Below are 15,705 nucleotides of genomic sequence, written 5' to 3' on the forward strand. Positions count from 1 at the left end.
CCAGATGGCCATTTCAGTCTTAAATAAACATCCTTATTCTAACACTAATTTAAAACAAGCTCAGTGGACTGCTCTAGCAAAACAGAGTCATTTAACAAGTCTGGATTTTTCAGCCAATCAAACCCAAGGTCAAAGATTTCCAATAATTGTGAAGCCTTTATCACCTGGTACATCAAGGCCAGGAAGGGAATCTGTGGGTGCAGATCCATGAAGGGAAGAACCAACCATGTCTAATGGAAAAGCAATTTGTTTATTTCCTTCTTTTTTTTTTAAGAACCTGGTGCTTTGAAGTGATATTCAACCTTGTTGCATTTTATTTACAATCCTGCTATAGAGGAGCATAGATCTGCTCCTAATTTTATTATTTATACTTTTCTTTGCCATTACAGCACCTTCCACAATAGCAGTCCCCAAAATCATTGAATTGTTTTGTCTTTCTGAGACCCACGTGAAACACCACGAATTATCTTCCCATTTTATTGGCAAGATGGAGAAAAGCACAAAAATGAAGCAGATTGACCAACAGTCTTACCAAGAATCAAAGAAAAGTAACACCAGTATCAAACAAAGGCTGACCTCAGTCTGAGTTAAAATCAGAAAACCTGGGAATAGAACACACTCCTTGGAGAACTGTTCCTTTACACAATATGCAAAAAATTCTATCCTTCCCTTAGATAAGGGGTGTCCTATTTTATTTACTGTCAGGATAGAGACGAAACCGTAACTTTCCATAACTGCAGCCTGATGTTAAATAGAGAAACAAATTTTATGGTGGCTTTACTCTTGCAAACACACTTTTTGCTGTGTTGCTGCAGCATGACTTAATGGCTTGGAAGGGAATCACTCTGAGAAGAGGCTATCCAGAGTTCACTCTGTTTTCCAGCAAGGAGCTTTTAAACTGTTTGTCACACGCAGGAGTTCTGGAAGATTGAAAACAGCATCGATCCAATGAAGTTTTCCCTTTCATTCCTATTTGCCTCCAACAGAAAAAAGCTAAAGCACAGTACAGCTTGTTACAGAGAACMTGCACCTTCCTATTTCACTGACACTGCTCAATTCAACTGGTAGTTTCAAATGACCAAATGACCTATTTGTTATAATGAGATGGGGGAGGGGGGCACTCTTTCTGCCACTTCACAAGATATTGTTTCTGGAGTGATGAAATTGGCCTCACTGGAAAGGTTATGACCTTCTATAAAGAACAAGAGGCCAATGAAGAGAGAAGAAAATTCATTTAGGACTCAGCAAAAGCAGAACTGCTGATTAAATATTTTTAAAGAAGTGCCTGTTCTCAATCCAAATCTTAGTGGTCACTGTATCACTGTTATTACTACCCTAAGTCCTTACTAGCACACATTTCACTGAAGCAAATCTGTTCAGAATAAATTAAGTTATAGGTATGCAGCACAGCCAGTAGTCAAAAAGAGTGATGTATCATGCTTCAAATGAGTACACCAGAGGATATCAGCACACTATTTTTCACCCAAAAAAAGGACTTTCAGGAGAGGGCAAATAAAATATCTAAGCCACAAAGCTGGCAGTTTTCACAAACAACAAGGTCTCTCCTTTTCAAAAACGGGGAGTTTTGAAAAGTTTTCTCGGTTTTTGCTACTCTACAACCCACATTTTCCAGGAGGGTTATGAGAATTGTGAACACTTTCTACCAGTAACACTTCTTCCTGGATCACAACCAGGCTCCAAAGCACAGGTAAGAAAAGTGCYATAAAGACCATGCCAGGCTAAACAAGAGGTTCTTGTGCCATTTTGAGGACTTGCCACTGTGGATGTACATCATAACAACAGAATCACAGAAGGGTTTTGAGTTGGAAGGAACCTTCAGGATCAACCAGCTCATATCCCCTRCAATGGSCAAGGACAGCTTCCACTAGACCASGTTACACARTATAATAAGAACAAGAATAATGTAAAAAACCACTCAGCCTCAAACCCCAGCTGTGCTTGTGTTCAAAAACATAGATATSTTTTATACCACACACTGTAATGGCCTAAAAACATGATTTCGTCAACGACTGGCTGCCTTCTGATGTTAATCTCCTGTATTTCACCCAGAATATCATGCTTTGACAGCTGTAATAAAAACCTAGAAACTTTTTTTAAACATGACATTTAAGCCTGCATCAAGAATATTTTTCCTGCATGGGTAACAACAGCCTAAGTGCAAGGAGCGTGGAGGGAGCCAGCTAATATTTTTCCATGGATGCACATCCTATTAACCCCATTTTGCTCACCATCACTTTAACTACTCTTACACTTAAGCTTCTCTCCCACTTCCACTTTCCCTTCATCATTACCTTTGCTCATGTCATTTTCTCACTCTCTCCCCCAGTAAAATGATCCACACTGTTTTTTCTGACATACCAGTTAAAGAGTAATCTTAGTTTCTGTATCAAGAATCAGGTAAGTTTTGAAAAGATAAAAGGAAATAAAACAGATCCAATTAAAACATTACTGTCTGCTAACTCTAAATGAAGTTTATCTACACTGACCTATGTCAGATATCATAGAGTGTCCCTTTTAAATTATTTCTACACATTTTTAATTGGTGAGAAAATTAGGACCTTCTTATCCTAACACTTTGCCTACAAAACTAACTAATAGAAATCATTATTAATCAACTAATAACCTTGATCAATTAAATAATCTTAACAAGCTATTAGAGAAAGGAGTTACACTGCTTATAACCCTGATTGGACTAATAAAAGGAATTACCTGCATTTAGTGAGCTTAACCAATGATTCTGATTACATCTTTTAGTTTTTAAGCTAACAGATGTCATATTCACACCCATATATTTAATTTTTCATATTGCAATTAAAGTATTACAAATGGGAAATTAAACAGCAGACTTCCGTGATTTTTCAAATCTCAGTACATTTCTGAACTTTGAATGAATGAAGTATTTAAATTAAATGACTGGATAAACCTGCCACGAAAAATATATGTCCCAGTGACCCGACTTTTATCAAAAATTGAGTTCATTTTTCAACACATATAGCTTTTAGATGTGATAATTTCTAGTAATTCAACTCTTTAAGTCTTGAACAACAAGAAAGACATAGTAATATTTTTATCATATTTTGAAAAAAGTATCTATTTTATACAGTCTAAAATAAAGGAGAGACACATTAAGCAAAGTTGAAAAACTTCAGTTTTGAAAAGAGGATATTAAATAGAAATAAAATATTTTTATTTAATGCCTAGTAGAAAAACTGGCAAGGAACACCTTGATCCCATCAAAAAATTACTTACCTCTAACAGTCTCTATCAGCTTGGGTCTTGGAATTTTAGATTTGGGAGAGGGAGAGTTGAATCTCAGATAGGGTCCTTTTTTAAGCGTGCTGCGGTGGCCCTGGTAAATGGCTTTCCCATAAACTTGAGACAGATAATCTTCATTTTGCACCARTGCAGTTCCACCTACAGGTCCCCCCTGACACACAACAAAAAGGAAGAAAAAAAGTAATTTACAATTCTCCACTTAGGAAAATTGGAACAGGAAAGAGCTATCACTTTCATTTCAAATTATCACATTTTTACACACAGTTTTTCACATCAAAACTGCACAGTTTTTACCAGAAAAGAAACCAAMTGCTTGGGAACTCACATCTGCCCTTCTTTCTTTGCCTTGCAAACTTTCAGAAAAGTAAGTTTTGAACCTCTGTTTCCTTGTGTTATCTTCCACTTGCTTCTGCAAYGGCTTAGCTGCAGATAAAGGCTTCTTTGTCAAGCATCCCTGGRTGTTTTGAGTTCTCTCTTTAATTTCTTTCTTGGTCTTCATATGCTTCARGTTTTGGGCTCTCCTCATCCATGGGGCCTTTTGAATACATTTCCCTTTTTCTGATTCATTTCTTGCCATTTCAGACTAAATAGAAAACATAAATGTAATTAATGGARATTTTTCTCTTCAAGGCTATCAGCAGAGTGAGTGGATAACTTTGAAGCTCTGAGAAGTGGCCTGGTTTTCACGTCAGCCAGCAACTGAGACCAGGGATTTTCATTAAGCAACTACAGTTTTAAAACAGAGGTAGATATTTTATTATAGCTTACTACCTGCTAGCAAGAATAGGCAGCTTTCTCATGTTTTCAAGGTGTGAGTAAATCCCTTTACATGAATGAACAAGGCAAGGTGGAAAAACGTAACACAAAAATCTGAACTCATTTTTCCATCCATACCTGGATTTCCTCAGTGATTGCCTTGATCCATTCATCCACAGTCCTTCGGATTCGAATCTCTTCCAAGACATCTCTGAAACAGAAGAAAGAAGTATTTTAGGTCAGTGCTTCTCAAATGGCCCAGATTTGTTCATGGGAAAGCTGTGACGGATAAATGCTCTAAAAAGAGAAGCCCTGAACACACACAGTGAGATTCTGCACCTCTACACTCCCCAAAAGGCATCAAGCAACACCCATGGAGMTTCCCAAATCCAAATCTGTTCTTACATGATGCCACCTGCAAACCCCACTCCCTGCTGRCAAGTATTGACATGATTACAAATGTTCTAGGAATAACAGGCAGCCATGTGTCACTTCCTACTTTGATCACAACTGAAAAAACAAGGAAACAAAAATACTCCAACTTAAAAAAGCAGAAAAGCAGATGACAAATTACTACATCCTCTGAAAGATAATGAGAGCAGGTAACATGTCTAAAAAAACCACACATATAGAACAGCTACCTTACTCAGGAAAATGCAAGTTTAGATTGTATTTTAATAGAAAACTTCCATTATGAATCAAGCATGAATTTTTAACACAACTAATAATGCCAAAGTTCAAAAGCCAAAGATCTGTTGTGAGGTGATTAGTTCTGTAAATTTACAGGCTTATGAAGCCTCCTCATCTGAATAATTAAATTAGTCTTTARTTTTCTTATTAATGCAAGTTTGAATGGAAACAGCTAAATGCTTTGGCAGCAGAGCAGTTTGCCCAGAGGATAAAGCCTCAGAAATCAGATTCAGGCACCTGACAAAAATTCAGTTCACAAAGGTCAAAAAATATCTGAAGTTCAAAAATCAGGCAATGATTGCTAAGAAGAGTCAACAAATCCTTTTTGCACAAATGTGCTCAAGTTCTTCAATGCACAGATTTGGAAACATCATCTCACAAAGCACTGAATTGKAGGGTCTGACCTGTTTGTAGTCAAGGAGTTGGTGATGGAATACATGGCATCTCCATCGTTTGCACGAGTAACAGCTTCCAGATTCTCCTCAAGCACTTTTTTATTGTTTTGAACTCCTCTCAAAATCCTTGCAGCATCTGTCAGAATAGACTTTGGCACTTTGACATTTTGAAGGATGGATGGTTTGCTGWGCAGATGATGTTCAGGAGGATCAGGTGCAACAGGAGGATTTTTTGACTAAAATTGAAACGGAGCATCTAGCTTTTAATCAGAGATTGTAATTTCCTATTAATCTGTTATCACATCAATGCCATCATATGAAATACTGTCCATGTGCACTATCAGGAACTTCAATTACTCAAGAATGTTCATTATGTTGCAAATATATTTAGGGAAGTGAAAGACATCCAAAAGATCTCAAATGGAAAATGATGTGAAGTATGAGAGGCAATGCTAATGAGGCTAATAAGCATGTGAAAAGATGGCAATTAGATACAAATCTCTCCATGTAACAGTAATTAAATATAATTAAAAGTCTAATAAAAACYCCAATCCTCTAAATATATGCACTTGTTTGGCATCAATCTACTCCAAGAAATACCAAGCAATTCTMCTAAATTTTAAAAAGATAAATCCCTCAGCAGCCCCTTGATCCTCTCCCACTTTTGCTCATTTTCACTTTTCAGAAGAAACAATGAAGCCTCTCACTCTGCAGAATCCTTTTACACAGATAAAAATCGAGCATAAATTAGCTGCTAAGTACAAAAGAAAAGGACACACAAGTTCTCACATTCATTCTCACACTCCTGAGGAAACCCGGAGGTCCACAAAAACTTAATTTAATAAAAAATATAAAAAGTGATAAAATATAAAAAGTACAATAAAAAAAAAGAAACCTCAAACCAAAACCATCAACTGAATGAACACCAAAAAAAAATCTCCCAGATCACAACTCAGTTTTGGCTTTAAGGCTACTCTTTAATGAAATCAGAATTAAAGAAAAGTTTATGTTCTAACAAATTTACTCCCACAATGGAATAACAAAACAGGTCTCAACACACTGATCCCATGATCTTGGCCTGGTGAAAATAGGACAATATATCAAATTATTTATCAATTTTATATATGCTTTCATTTTAAAATGAAACTTTTTTGACAAAAACTAACTCAATAAGACAGGCAAACTCTGCGAAAAAAGGTAAGAAATACAGATACATGATCAATTGTAAAATGATGTAGACTTGCCCGTTAGATCCAGATCATGAAATGGTAACTGGATCTGTTACATTTGTAAAAAATGCTGCTGGGAGCAGTCCACACCATGCCCATTTGAGACAGCAGCTTCCTGCCTGACATTTGAATTATCCCCTCAAGGGATTTACAAGGACTGAACAAGAGTAATGTAATCTGTACACAAGAGCAACCTGTTAACAAATGTACAGGTGTGCAACAGGCATGCAGAGRGATTTTGTTGCAAACACATTCAAAACTGTTTCAACATCACGGGATTTTAAAAAAGCCCAAAACCCAAAAAATTAACACACATAAAAATKTCAATATATACCTTAATAAGATCATTCATGTCAGATTTCCATAAATGTGCTTCCTAAAAAGACAGAAGAAGAGCTGTTGAAACTTTCAGGTAAAATCCAAAGGAGATATTGGATMAGTTTCACAGGCCTCAGTGAATTCCTTGGGATCTAAAACATCTCATTGCTCACTTCTGCTGGRTTAGAGCACCACCTTCTGTCCTCAGCTAATTCAGACCTTTGCTTTGTAACAGAGCTGGTTTATTATTTATCCAAAAATCTATTATCTTACTCTACAAATCTCTCAGTGGTGAGGAGTCAGCTAAGTATCTAATTGATCCAACTCCATTTGCTAAGTCATCACATCTCTGTCTTCCTATTGACCTGTTTCATAAGAGAGATTTCAAACCATTTCTGTAACTGCATCTTTTYCCCTGCCATTCCTTCTCCTACCTCCTCTTGTTCTGTGGCCTGTACTAAGGTATGTTATTTCAGTGGTAAGAAAATATTCCATTCCCAGTAAGAACAGTTAAATGTACAATCCACTAAGTGTTAAAAACCCCATAAAAATGCATCAGCTATGTAGTGAGATATGACCAGATCAAACTGYATTTTCTAAAGATACAGCAACAAAAAACAGACATGTAAAAATATTTTTTTAGGGAAATATGCAAGCTGAAACCTTCAACCACACAAATGAACCAGCAGAACCAAAGCTATTACATTTCAAGCCAAATCACAGAGGTGAATTTTCAAGTTTTTTTCAAAGTGTGTATATTCACAAGACAGAGAGGACCACAGCAGACAGGTGGAACCAGGAATGGAACCAGGTTAAGAGATAAAAGCCTCAATTGTCAAAAGCTCYATGTTGCCAGCACAGAACAAGATCYTGTACTCCCAAAGGTACAAAATCATTAACACAAGAAACAGCAAAAGGATTCTAGGCCAGGCAATTCCTTGGAAACAGCACTCTATACAAAAAGAAGTGGCAAAATGAGAAAGGAAGTGCTTAAATCATCCCTAAAGCTGACTGAAGATAAATGGAATATTGCTCTTTTCCAAATGAGAAAGTTACATCAGCTCTGTAGTTCTGCAGAGAACAGGCACTGAAAATATCCCAAAACTTAAAACAAACAAATAAACAAACTTATTTCTTTCTGTCTTTCCCTCTCTCTCACCTGTTTTATGTCTGGGACAATGGCAGTCAGTCCATTGCATGCTCAAGAGTGTTCCTCAGGCTCAAAGCTCTCCCACACATACAGACTCCAATATTTCAATTAATTTAAAACAAATGTGATCATTTTACAGGTGTAGAAGCAAGAGCAACACTTTTACTGATACCAGACTTCTAATTTTTTCTCCACAACTTCTATTCCTCTTATTCAAACCCTTGGTAATTCTGATTACATTGACTTTACCTTTAGAATCTTGTGCATTTCTCTTCTCAACTGGGCAAGATCTTGAAGTAAATCATCTGCTTTTTGCACTGTTTTCTCAATTGAAGTGTAGCTTTCAAAAGCAGGGATTGAGTCTGCAGGCAGAGCACTGTGCCTGAGGGGAGAAACACTACTGGTTACACCTCTCATGACTCCTCAGGTGGCCCAAGAAAGTATTCAGCTATGAAACCAAGCACGAATTTACAGTGCAAGAATGCCWCTTTAGGTAATGTGGAAATTTCTTTGGCATCTGAAGTTACAGTGATGTTATTGGGTTTTCTCTGTTTACCACTTAACACCCTGKATCCTTGTATTTTCAACAGTGAAACTACATCTAATAGGCAAAATTTAAACTTTGGATATCTTTCCATTTGTGTGCACACTGTCATAAATTAGACAGCATGTATGAGCAGTTTCTCATTATATTAGTGAAATTAAACATTACAATATTTCCTAGGGAAAATATGCTTCAGACTGCATGGCTAAGAACATATTTTCATCCATTTTAAAGCTTAGGAATTGTTAGGTGGATGCTGCTCCTGAAAAACACTCAAGTGCAACCCACTGACCTCTGAGAAAGGTGTTATGAGCTACCCTTAGCAACAAGCCTTCATCTGCCTGCAATTCAACAGAAATCACAGAATCATGGAATATTCTGGGCTGGAAGGGACCCACGAGGATCAGAGCCCAACTCTTGGCCCTGCACAGACACCCCAACAATCCCACCCTGTCTCTGAGAGTGGTGTCCAAATGCTCCTGGAGCTCTGGCAGCCTTGGGGCCATGTCCATTCCCTGGGGAAGGAACCTTTYCCTGATATCCAACCTAAATCTCCCTTAACCAAAAGTAATGGAAAAGTAACACAGAAATACTTCAACACAGCTTTGCCAGACTCAAGGACCACACCAGTGACTCTATTAAACCATCAGTATGCAATACACTTCTCCATTTCCTTAAAATAGACAGAAAMYCTTCCTCAGCTTTGGACTGTTGTGTTTATTCACCTGTCTCTCTCAGAATGCCAGCTCATTTCATTGCTGCTTAATGGTTTCTTCTTGGAATATTCCATTTGCTTCACTGGTATTTTCCGAGACTTCAGAATGTCTTCCAGACATACCCCTTCACCTAAAATGAAGTGAAATGAAACAGAAAAAAAGAAAGTTAGATTAGTTCAATATATCAAATATTTTCTTTTCCTTTCTGGATATATAATTATATAATACTCACCAAGCAAAGCAAAATACTTCTTAAAATTTAAAAATGTAGATCTATTTCAGATAAGGCAAGTCACTTAAAGCCACTCATATTAACCTATCTTTCTAAGATTGCTTTAAATTAGCAAAGCTAGATGGAACTGGGATGACAATGAACTGAGTCACTGAGAATAATTTCTGTGACATTATGGACAGAATATTTCTTTTGTCTTATTTCATTCATTCCTGGACCCACTGAACAATAGGAATACCTGACAGCTTTGTAACAGAGGCAGARCCTGACCAAAAGCAGTAACAGAAAATTACTCCACATTTGCTGTACATCTGCTCTTTTCATTGTAACAACCCATAAAACCTGTGAACCCATAAAAAAAATCCAAGAAACTTCAATTCAGCCAATAATAATGACAGTTATTGAGTAGGTCCCAAGTTTTACATTATTCTGTTTAATCTTCCAGAAACCTGACAATGGGCATTTGATTTTCTACCTGAAAAAATATTTCAGTAAGCAACCATGCTGAAACTCTATAGATTAAATCAGCACTGTCTTCAAATCTTTAGTTAGTTATGTGTAAGTGACTCAGAAATAAAACTAGCCCTTCCCAAACATATATTCCAAATATTCTGAATATATGCATTTAAATGCCAGCAACCCAACAGGTCAGAAGAGGTGAGGACTACACAAAGTAACCCCAAGGCCACACTGCTTAGGCCAGTGGAGGACAGAGGTGTTTTACAATACCTTCACTCATAGGTTTGGGAATATTTTCCTTTTCCATTACAGGGTTTTCTTTCTCTGAGATTCTCCCGGTTTTGGGCACAGGTTCTGGAGCATATCTCCGAGGAACTGGTGTCTTTAGGGAAGATTTTTGTGTATGAACCCCCTGACTTGGAAAATGGCTTGAATATGCTTCAGCAAACACTAAAAAAGAAGAGGTTATTTAAAGGTTAACAATTTTCTTCATAGGAAATGGCATAATGGAATCACAGAATGGTTTGGGTTGGAAGGGACTTAAAAGATCATCCAGTTCCAACCTCCAGCCAAGGGGAGGGACACCTTCCCCTAGGTCAAGCTGCTCCAAACCCTGCTCAAGCTGGCCTGGAACACTGTCAGGGATGGGGCAGCCACAGCTTCTGTGGGCAGCAGGTGCCAGGGTCTCAACACCCTCAAAAGAATTTAATTCCTAGTATTCAATCTAAACCTACATTCCTTCAGCTTGAAGCCATTCCCCCTTGTTCTATCACTACCTGCCTTGTAGACTCAAAAAAAAAAAATCTAGAAAAACCCCCTTGCCAGCTCTACTAATGCTTCACAAAAATGCAAAACATTCCTCACAAGTTAAAAAAGTGAACAAGAAGAAGATTTCATACTTCTGACTGCTATCATAAAGGGATTAAAAAAAACCCCCAAAACCCAACTTTAGTTCATTACAGGCTTCCACACAGATTATGTCTCAATAAGATTATTTAAAGTTAAATCCAAGCCCTTCCTGGTGCAGAGGGGCTAATCAAAAGCCTCACTTTTACTAATCAAAAGCCTCACTTTAAATTAAACTGGGAGATACTGGAACATCTTCAGAATGCTGCATAAATTATACAGTACCTCGGACAATAGAACTAATTATACAGAAGAAATGTTTCCTACTCACCACTGATGTGATGTACAATCCAGTATAAATGAACACAAAATTAATGCAAAACTAACAGTGAAAATAAGACAGTAAGAATTTGTCTCCACCTTGGGCAGGTGCAGCAGTGGTAGGGAATAAACCCCTGTGAGATGAAGGTGCTTCGTTGGTGAGTGATCTCTGCTCTGGCCTCTCCGAGTGTCGTGTCAGGGCACCAGAGGCAGGCACAGGATTCTGCTGCAGGCCACGTGTGTTCACTGCAGAGCTGATGAGATGGGACTAGGAGATAAAATCACAGATATTTCTGGTCATTGAATCGCAATTGTTAAGGTTGGAAAAGACCTTTAAGATTACCAAGTCCAGCCCTTCTCCCACATCACTGCCACGCTCCCCACCAGACCAAGCCCTCAAGTGCCACATCTGTGTTTTMTGAACATTTCCAGGGGTGGTGACTCCACCCCTATCCTGTGCATGTTCCAATGTCGGACCATYCTTCAGCGAAGAATTTTTCCCTAATATCTMATCAAAACCTACCCTGGTGCCACTTGAGGCCATTTCCCCTTGTTTCCTGCGAGCAGAGCCTGACCCATCCCTGGCTGCCCCCTCCTGTMRGGKAGTTGTGCAGAGCCACAAGRTCCCMCCTGAGCCTCCTTTTCTCCAGGCTGAGCCCCACCAGCTCCCTCAGCCACTCCTGGTGYTCCAGACCCTTCCCCAACTCYGTTCCTTTCCCCAGACATGCTCCAATCCCTCAGTGTCTTCCTTGCTGTGTTTTCACTTTCTTTGATCCACTTCCACTGGATCTTTCTTTCTAATACTAAGAAATAATCCAAATTATTGTAAAATTAACACTGAGATACAGGAGAAATTATTAACCTGAAGTTTCTGCATTGTGGCTTAGATACCTGAATATTCATTTGTTGCTCCTGYAACTTTTCCAAGTGCTGAATCCGTTGCATCATGAAAGTGTTCATTTGTTTTTCAAGCTCATTGACTCTCTGGTGGTAGTGGGGCTCCTCACGTTGAGCCTTCATACTTGTTTGCTGTTCAGACACACGCTGCAGCTGCCTGTCTGTCTCCTGCAGTTTCTGAAGTAGTTCTGAAACTGAATTCACTTTTGCTTCCAGATCATTTTGAACCTGCAAGAAAGGATTTTTAAAAAAAAAAAGGTGAAAAAAATCCATTATTATGTGTAAGCAGGAAACAAAAAAAATATTCTTCACAGAATACTGGATTTGCATCCCAAAAGAAACAAATTTCTATTTAACACTAATGTTTGGTGGTTTAGAAATGTTATGAATTTCTGCTAGAAGAATCAAATGTTCTCTGTCTTCTGCCCATTTAGTTAAATCCCAGCTAGTTCCCTCTGGTATATTGCTCAGTAAATGTGAGATGACAAATACAAAATGCAGTGAGTAGACACATTCAGGCTCTTTGGAGTTATCACCAACAATTTCAGGCTTGTTTGGAACATTTACTATTTTAAGAAGACAAGGACTGCAATCACCACAAGCCACTCACTGACCTTGAGAAGTGGAGCTGTCGTGGCAATGGCAGCAGCAGTGGCTGCTGCAATGGTTGTTGCAGAGTCAACTTCCCTGAGTGCTGATCTGGTGTCACGACCAACAATTTCCTTTTTTTCCATGGAGCCACTTCCCAAGAGCTGCACCTTYACCTCCTTATGAACAGGAGCATTCTGAGTTCTATAAAAGTAAACAAATAAAAATAAACTGCCTGTGAACAGCACTGTTTTCTCCATATCTGCTCCTGGCAAATKATTTCCCACATACAGCACTAATATCACTGTATCAGCATTTCTCCCTGAAGTTTTGACACAAGATACTCCAGCAAATAAAATCAACTGAAAACACTTTCATGCACAGAAAAAGGACACTAACAGAGAACAGTAAAAAATACACTTCTTACCAGCTATGCATTTTGGCAAAAAACTAAAGTGGTATAGCTGTGTATCTGTACATAATCAGAACAGGTAAGACACTAACAACAACTCATACTTACTTTTGCATTAAYACTGCTCTCAGAGCCTTTTTCTGGCCAGTGGCATATTGAGAAATAAAAACATCATCTGTGGGGAAGGACATAAACATGCTTTGTTGAGATAATAGACACAACATGTCTATTTCCCAMGTGGAGACAAAGAATTATTTAAATACACATAATTTTGCTGGCACAAATGTGTTGCCTGCAGAAACCACATCATCTATTGCAATAACAAATTCATTTTCTCCAGTAAGGAGCAGACCTAAATAATCATAAGAGTAAGAGCTGTTGGTCTCAATAAAGTCCAATATTGGTGAGTAAAGTCTCAATGGTAACTTGAGACTCAGACAACTCAGTCAATAAAGTACTGAAAATTCTAATGTGAAAATAATTTAATTAAGAAAACTCCAGAAACTGTGATGTGAGTTTTCTCTACCATCATCATAAATTACAACAAATTTTCTTAACAGGTGCAAATCATGCTAAAAGGATTGCAGGCTCTCCCTCACCCACTGTTTGCCCCACAGAGGAAACAAATGCTGGTAAGTCAGGTAACTGCTGCCTCTGAGTGTAAGAGAGGAAACTGAAGTACTGATTTTTGGTCTTACATAGGGTATTGATTTGTGTGTTTTCCCCTCTACACCACCCCAGGTATCCAAGAAACCTGCAGAAGTGTGTTTTCTTTAAAAAGTCTTCACTTCCCCAAATCTGATTGAAACTTGGAAGATACAAAAAGGAAAATACATTGACATTGTGCTTTTTAGGATGCTTAAGGATTAAAACCACAAGTTTTGGAATAGACAAATGTATTGACACAAGCCCCTTCTAAAGGAATTTTAACATTCTGGTACACTAGCAGAAGTCCCACCCAGTTTTTCACAAGAGTGTAATACCAAGAATGAGGTAAAATTAACAAAATTTAAGAACATTTGYTACAATTATCATCTTTTTATCAAAGCAACCTTTGAATATTTTCACTCAGAAGTTTCTATAATGAAAAAAAGTATCTAAAAGCTCCCTTTTCCTTTAATTAATCAGTCTTCTTACAAAAAAAAAAAAAGGGGTTGCAGCAGCAGATTGGTGTGTCTTACCTTCAGGTCCTCTGCTATCTTCCAGTAGCAGTGAAGAAYCATCTTGTGCTGCAGCTTCTCTGGGATAATCCTTCAAAACAAGAGCAGAAAAAGCAGAGATCAAAGCCTCTGCCATCAGGAGCCAAAATTTTTGAGGCAGATGGGATTGCTGAGCAAACAAATGGAATCGTTTGYACACCGTAACACAAAGGTCTTGGAACAAAACTTGCAAGGACCTCGAACACAGAATTAACTGTGGATGACATTGCTGTCAAGAACTCACACTGCTTTTTGGCAACTAAAATTCTAGAAACACAATTCAAATTAAAGGTATATATTCTAAGTGCTGAGAAAGTTTATTCTCCTCATGTGGCCAAAGAAGTAATAGTGAAACTACACCTGCTTAAGTTTAAAGAAGTTGCAAATCTTGGACAATCCTGAATKGCTCACACAAAGAGAATGAAGCACTGTTATTGCTCAGTGTGAAATAAAGCCTCTCCAAAAACATCAGCAATAAAACATTAGCAGCAACCCAAAGAAGAAAAGCAGCTGCACGGTTGTGGTGCAGAAGCTGAGCCAAAATTTTGTGCTGCTTTTAGAGGAGCTACCGCTTTCTGAGGAAAACACTGGACTCTTAGTTCAGGATTGCAGGAAGCAACAGCAACTTTTCTTACCATTTGGGATAAAAWCATGGGCTCTGAATTTTCAACTGGAAGCAGACGTTCTGGATATCCCCTTGTGCTTAGGACTCCTAAAATAAAAGCAGTTTTACTGTGGTCAGAATAATTTGTGGTGCATTTTCTGTATAGCTCCACATTTTCCTTATCTTTGAAYGCGTAAACATCATGACCCTCATAACACAAATGAGCACAGAGATTGAGCTGAAGTTTAAAAACATTGATTAATTCAGTGAGTCTGAATGAGAAACTTGTTTTATAGCATGGGGAAAACTCCAAAAGACAGAACATKATTGAACATTTTTAAAACAGGGATGCTTAACAAGGATTAAGCATTCCTGACCCCATGGACAGGGACGCCTTCCACTATCCCAGGTTACTCCAAGCCCCATCCAAACAGACATTGAACATTTCCAGGGATGGGGCAGCCACAGCTTCTCTGAGCAAGCTGTGCCAGAGCCTCACAGCCCGCAAAACASTTTGGGAAAACCAAAAGTGATGACCATTGCAGTAGGAGAATACAAAGATTCTTTAATTACAGAACTCCTCCATGGCTGAAATCACYTCTCAGCGCTTTCAGCACAAGCCTGAGCTGAACCCGACGGTCACTGACGCACCTGGAGCGGCGCTGGGGGAGACGCGGGGGGTTCCTGGCCCGCACGGAGCCCAGGCTGACACCGCGGCCGGGGGAACGCGGGGAGCTCCGCCCGCAGCCGAATCCCCCGGGCACGGAGAGACCCCGTCACGGAGCTTCTGCACAGCGACCGTCACTTTCCTGCCGGCCGAGGGCTTCTCCCTGCGGACCSCTGTGGAGCGGATCAGCACATCGCCCGCCGTCAGGCTGCTCAGAGAATCCTGGCTGGAGCTGGAGCTGCCGCTGCTCTCCGCTTCCATGGGGGAACATCAGGGGTTCGGCGAGCGGAGCCTTCACGAAGGGGTGTCCGTGCGGGCCGGGCGCTGCGGCGGCTGGGACAGCAGCCTGAGGGCTCTGGGGAGCGGTTCCCTCCCAGGCGTGGGC

General features: G+C 39.1%; 1 protein-coding gene across 4 annotated transcripts in view; it reads right to left on the bottom strand.

Annotated features, from left to right (window-relative positions):
• Positions 1–15,689, bottom strand: part of KIAA0586 (KIAA0586 ortholog) — a 66,507-nt gene extending 50,818 nt beyond the window's left edge. For all 4 annotated transcript variants that reach the window (XM_057373222.1, XM_057373221.1, XM_057373224.1 and 1 more), the window contains exons 1-15: positions 15,305–15,689; positions 14,685–14,761; positions 14,032–14,101; positions 12,959–13,025; positions 12,465–12,642; positions 11,845–12,078; positions 11,053–11,221; positions 10,057–10,236; positions 9,105–9,225; positions 8,085–8,217; positions 6,702–6,743; positions 5,148–5,374; positions 4,192–4,264; positions 3,623–3,880; positions 3,271–3,448 (exon numbers count right to left, since the gene is read on the bottom strand). In XM_057373222.1, the coding sequence (XP_057229205.1) occupies positions 3,271–3,448; positions 3,623–3,880; positions 4,192–4,264; positions 5,148–5,374; positions 6,702–6,743; positions 8,085–8,217; positions 9,105–9,225; positions 10,057–10,236; positions 11,053–11,221; positions 11,845–12,078; positions 12,465–12,642; positions 12,959–13,025; positions 14,032–14,101; positions 14,685–14,761; positions 15,305–15,581 (2,284 nt within the window). In that variant the 5' untranslated portion in view covers positions 15,582–15,689. The remainder of the gene's footprint in view (positions 1–3,270; positions 3,449–3,622; positions 3,881–4,191; positions 4,265–5,147; positions 5,375–6,701; positions 6,744–8,084; positions 8,218–9,104; positions 9,226–10,056; positions 10,237–11,052; positions 11,222–11,844; positions 12,079–12,464; positions 12,643–12,958; positions 13,026–14,031; positions 14,102–14,684; positions 14,762–15,304) is intronic.
• Positions 15,690–15,705: the final 16 nt, after the last annotated feature.

This window comes from Malurus melanocephalus, unplaced genomic scaffold (genome assembly GCF_030028575.1).
Source record: "Malurus melanocephalus ecotype Western Australia unplaced genomic scaffold, MMel_1.1 scaffold_190, whole genome shotgun sequence".
NCBI classification, from domain to species: domain Eukaryota; kingdom Metazoa; phylum Chordata; class Aves; order Passeriformes; family Maluridae; genus Malurus; species Malurus melanocephalus.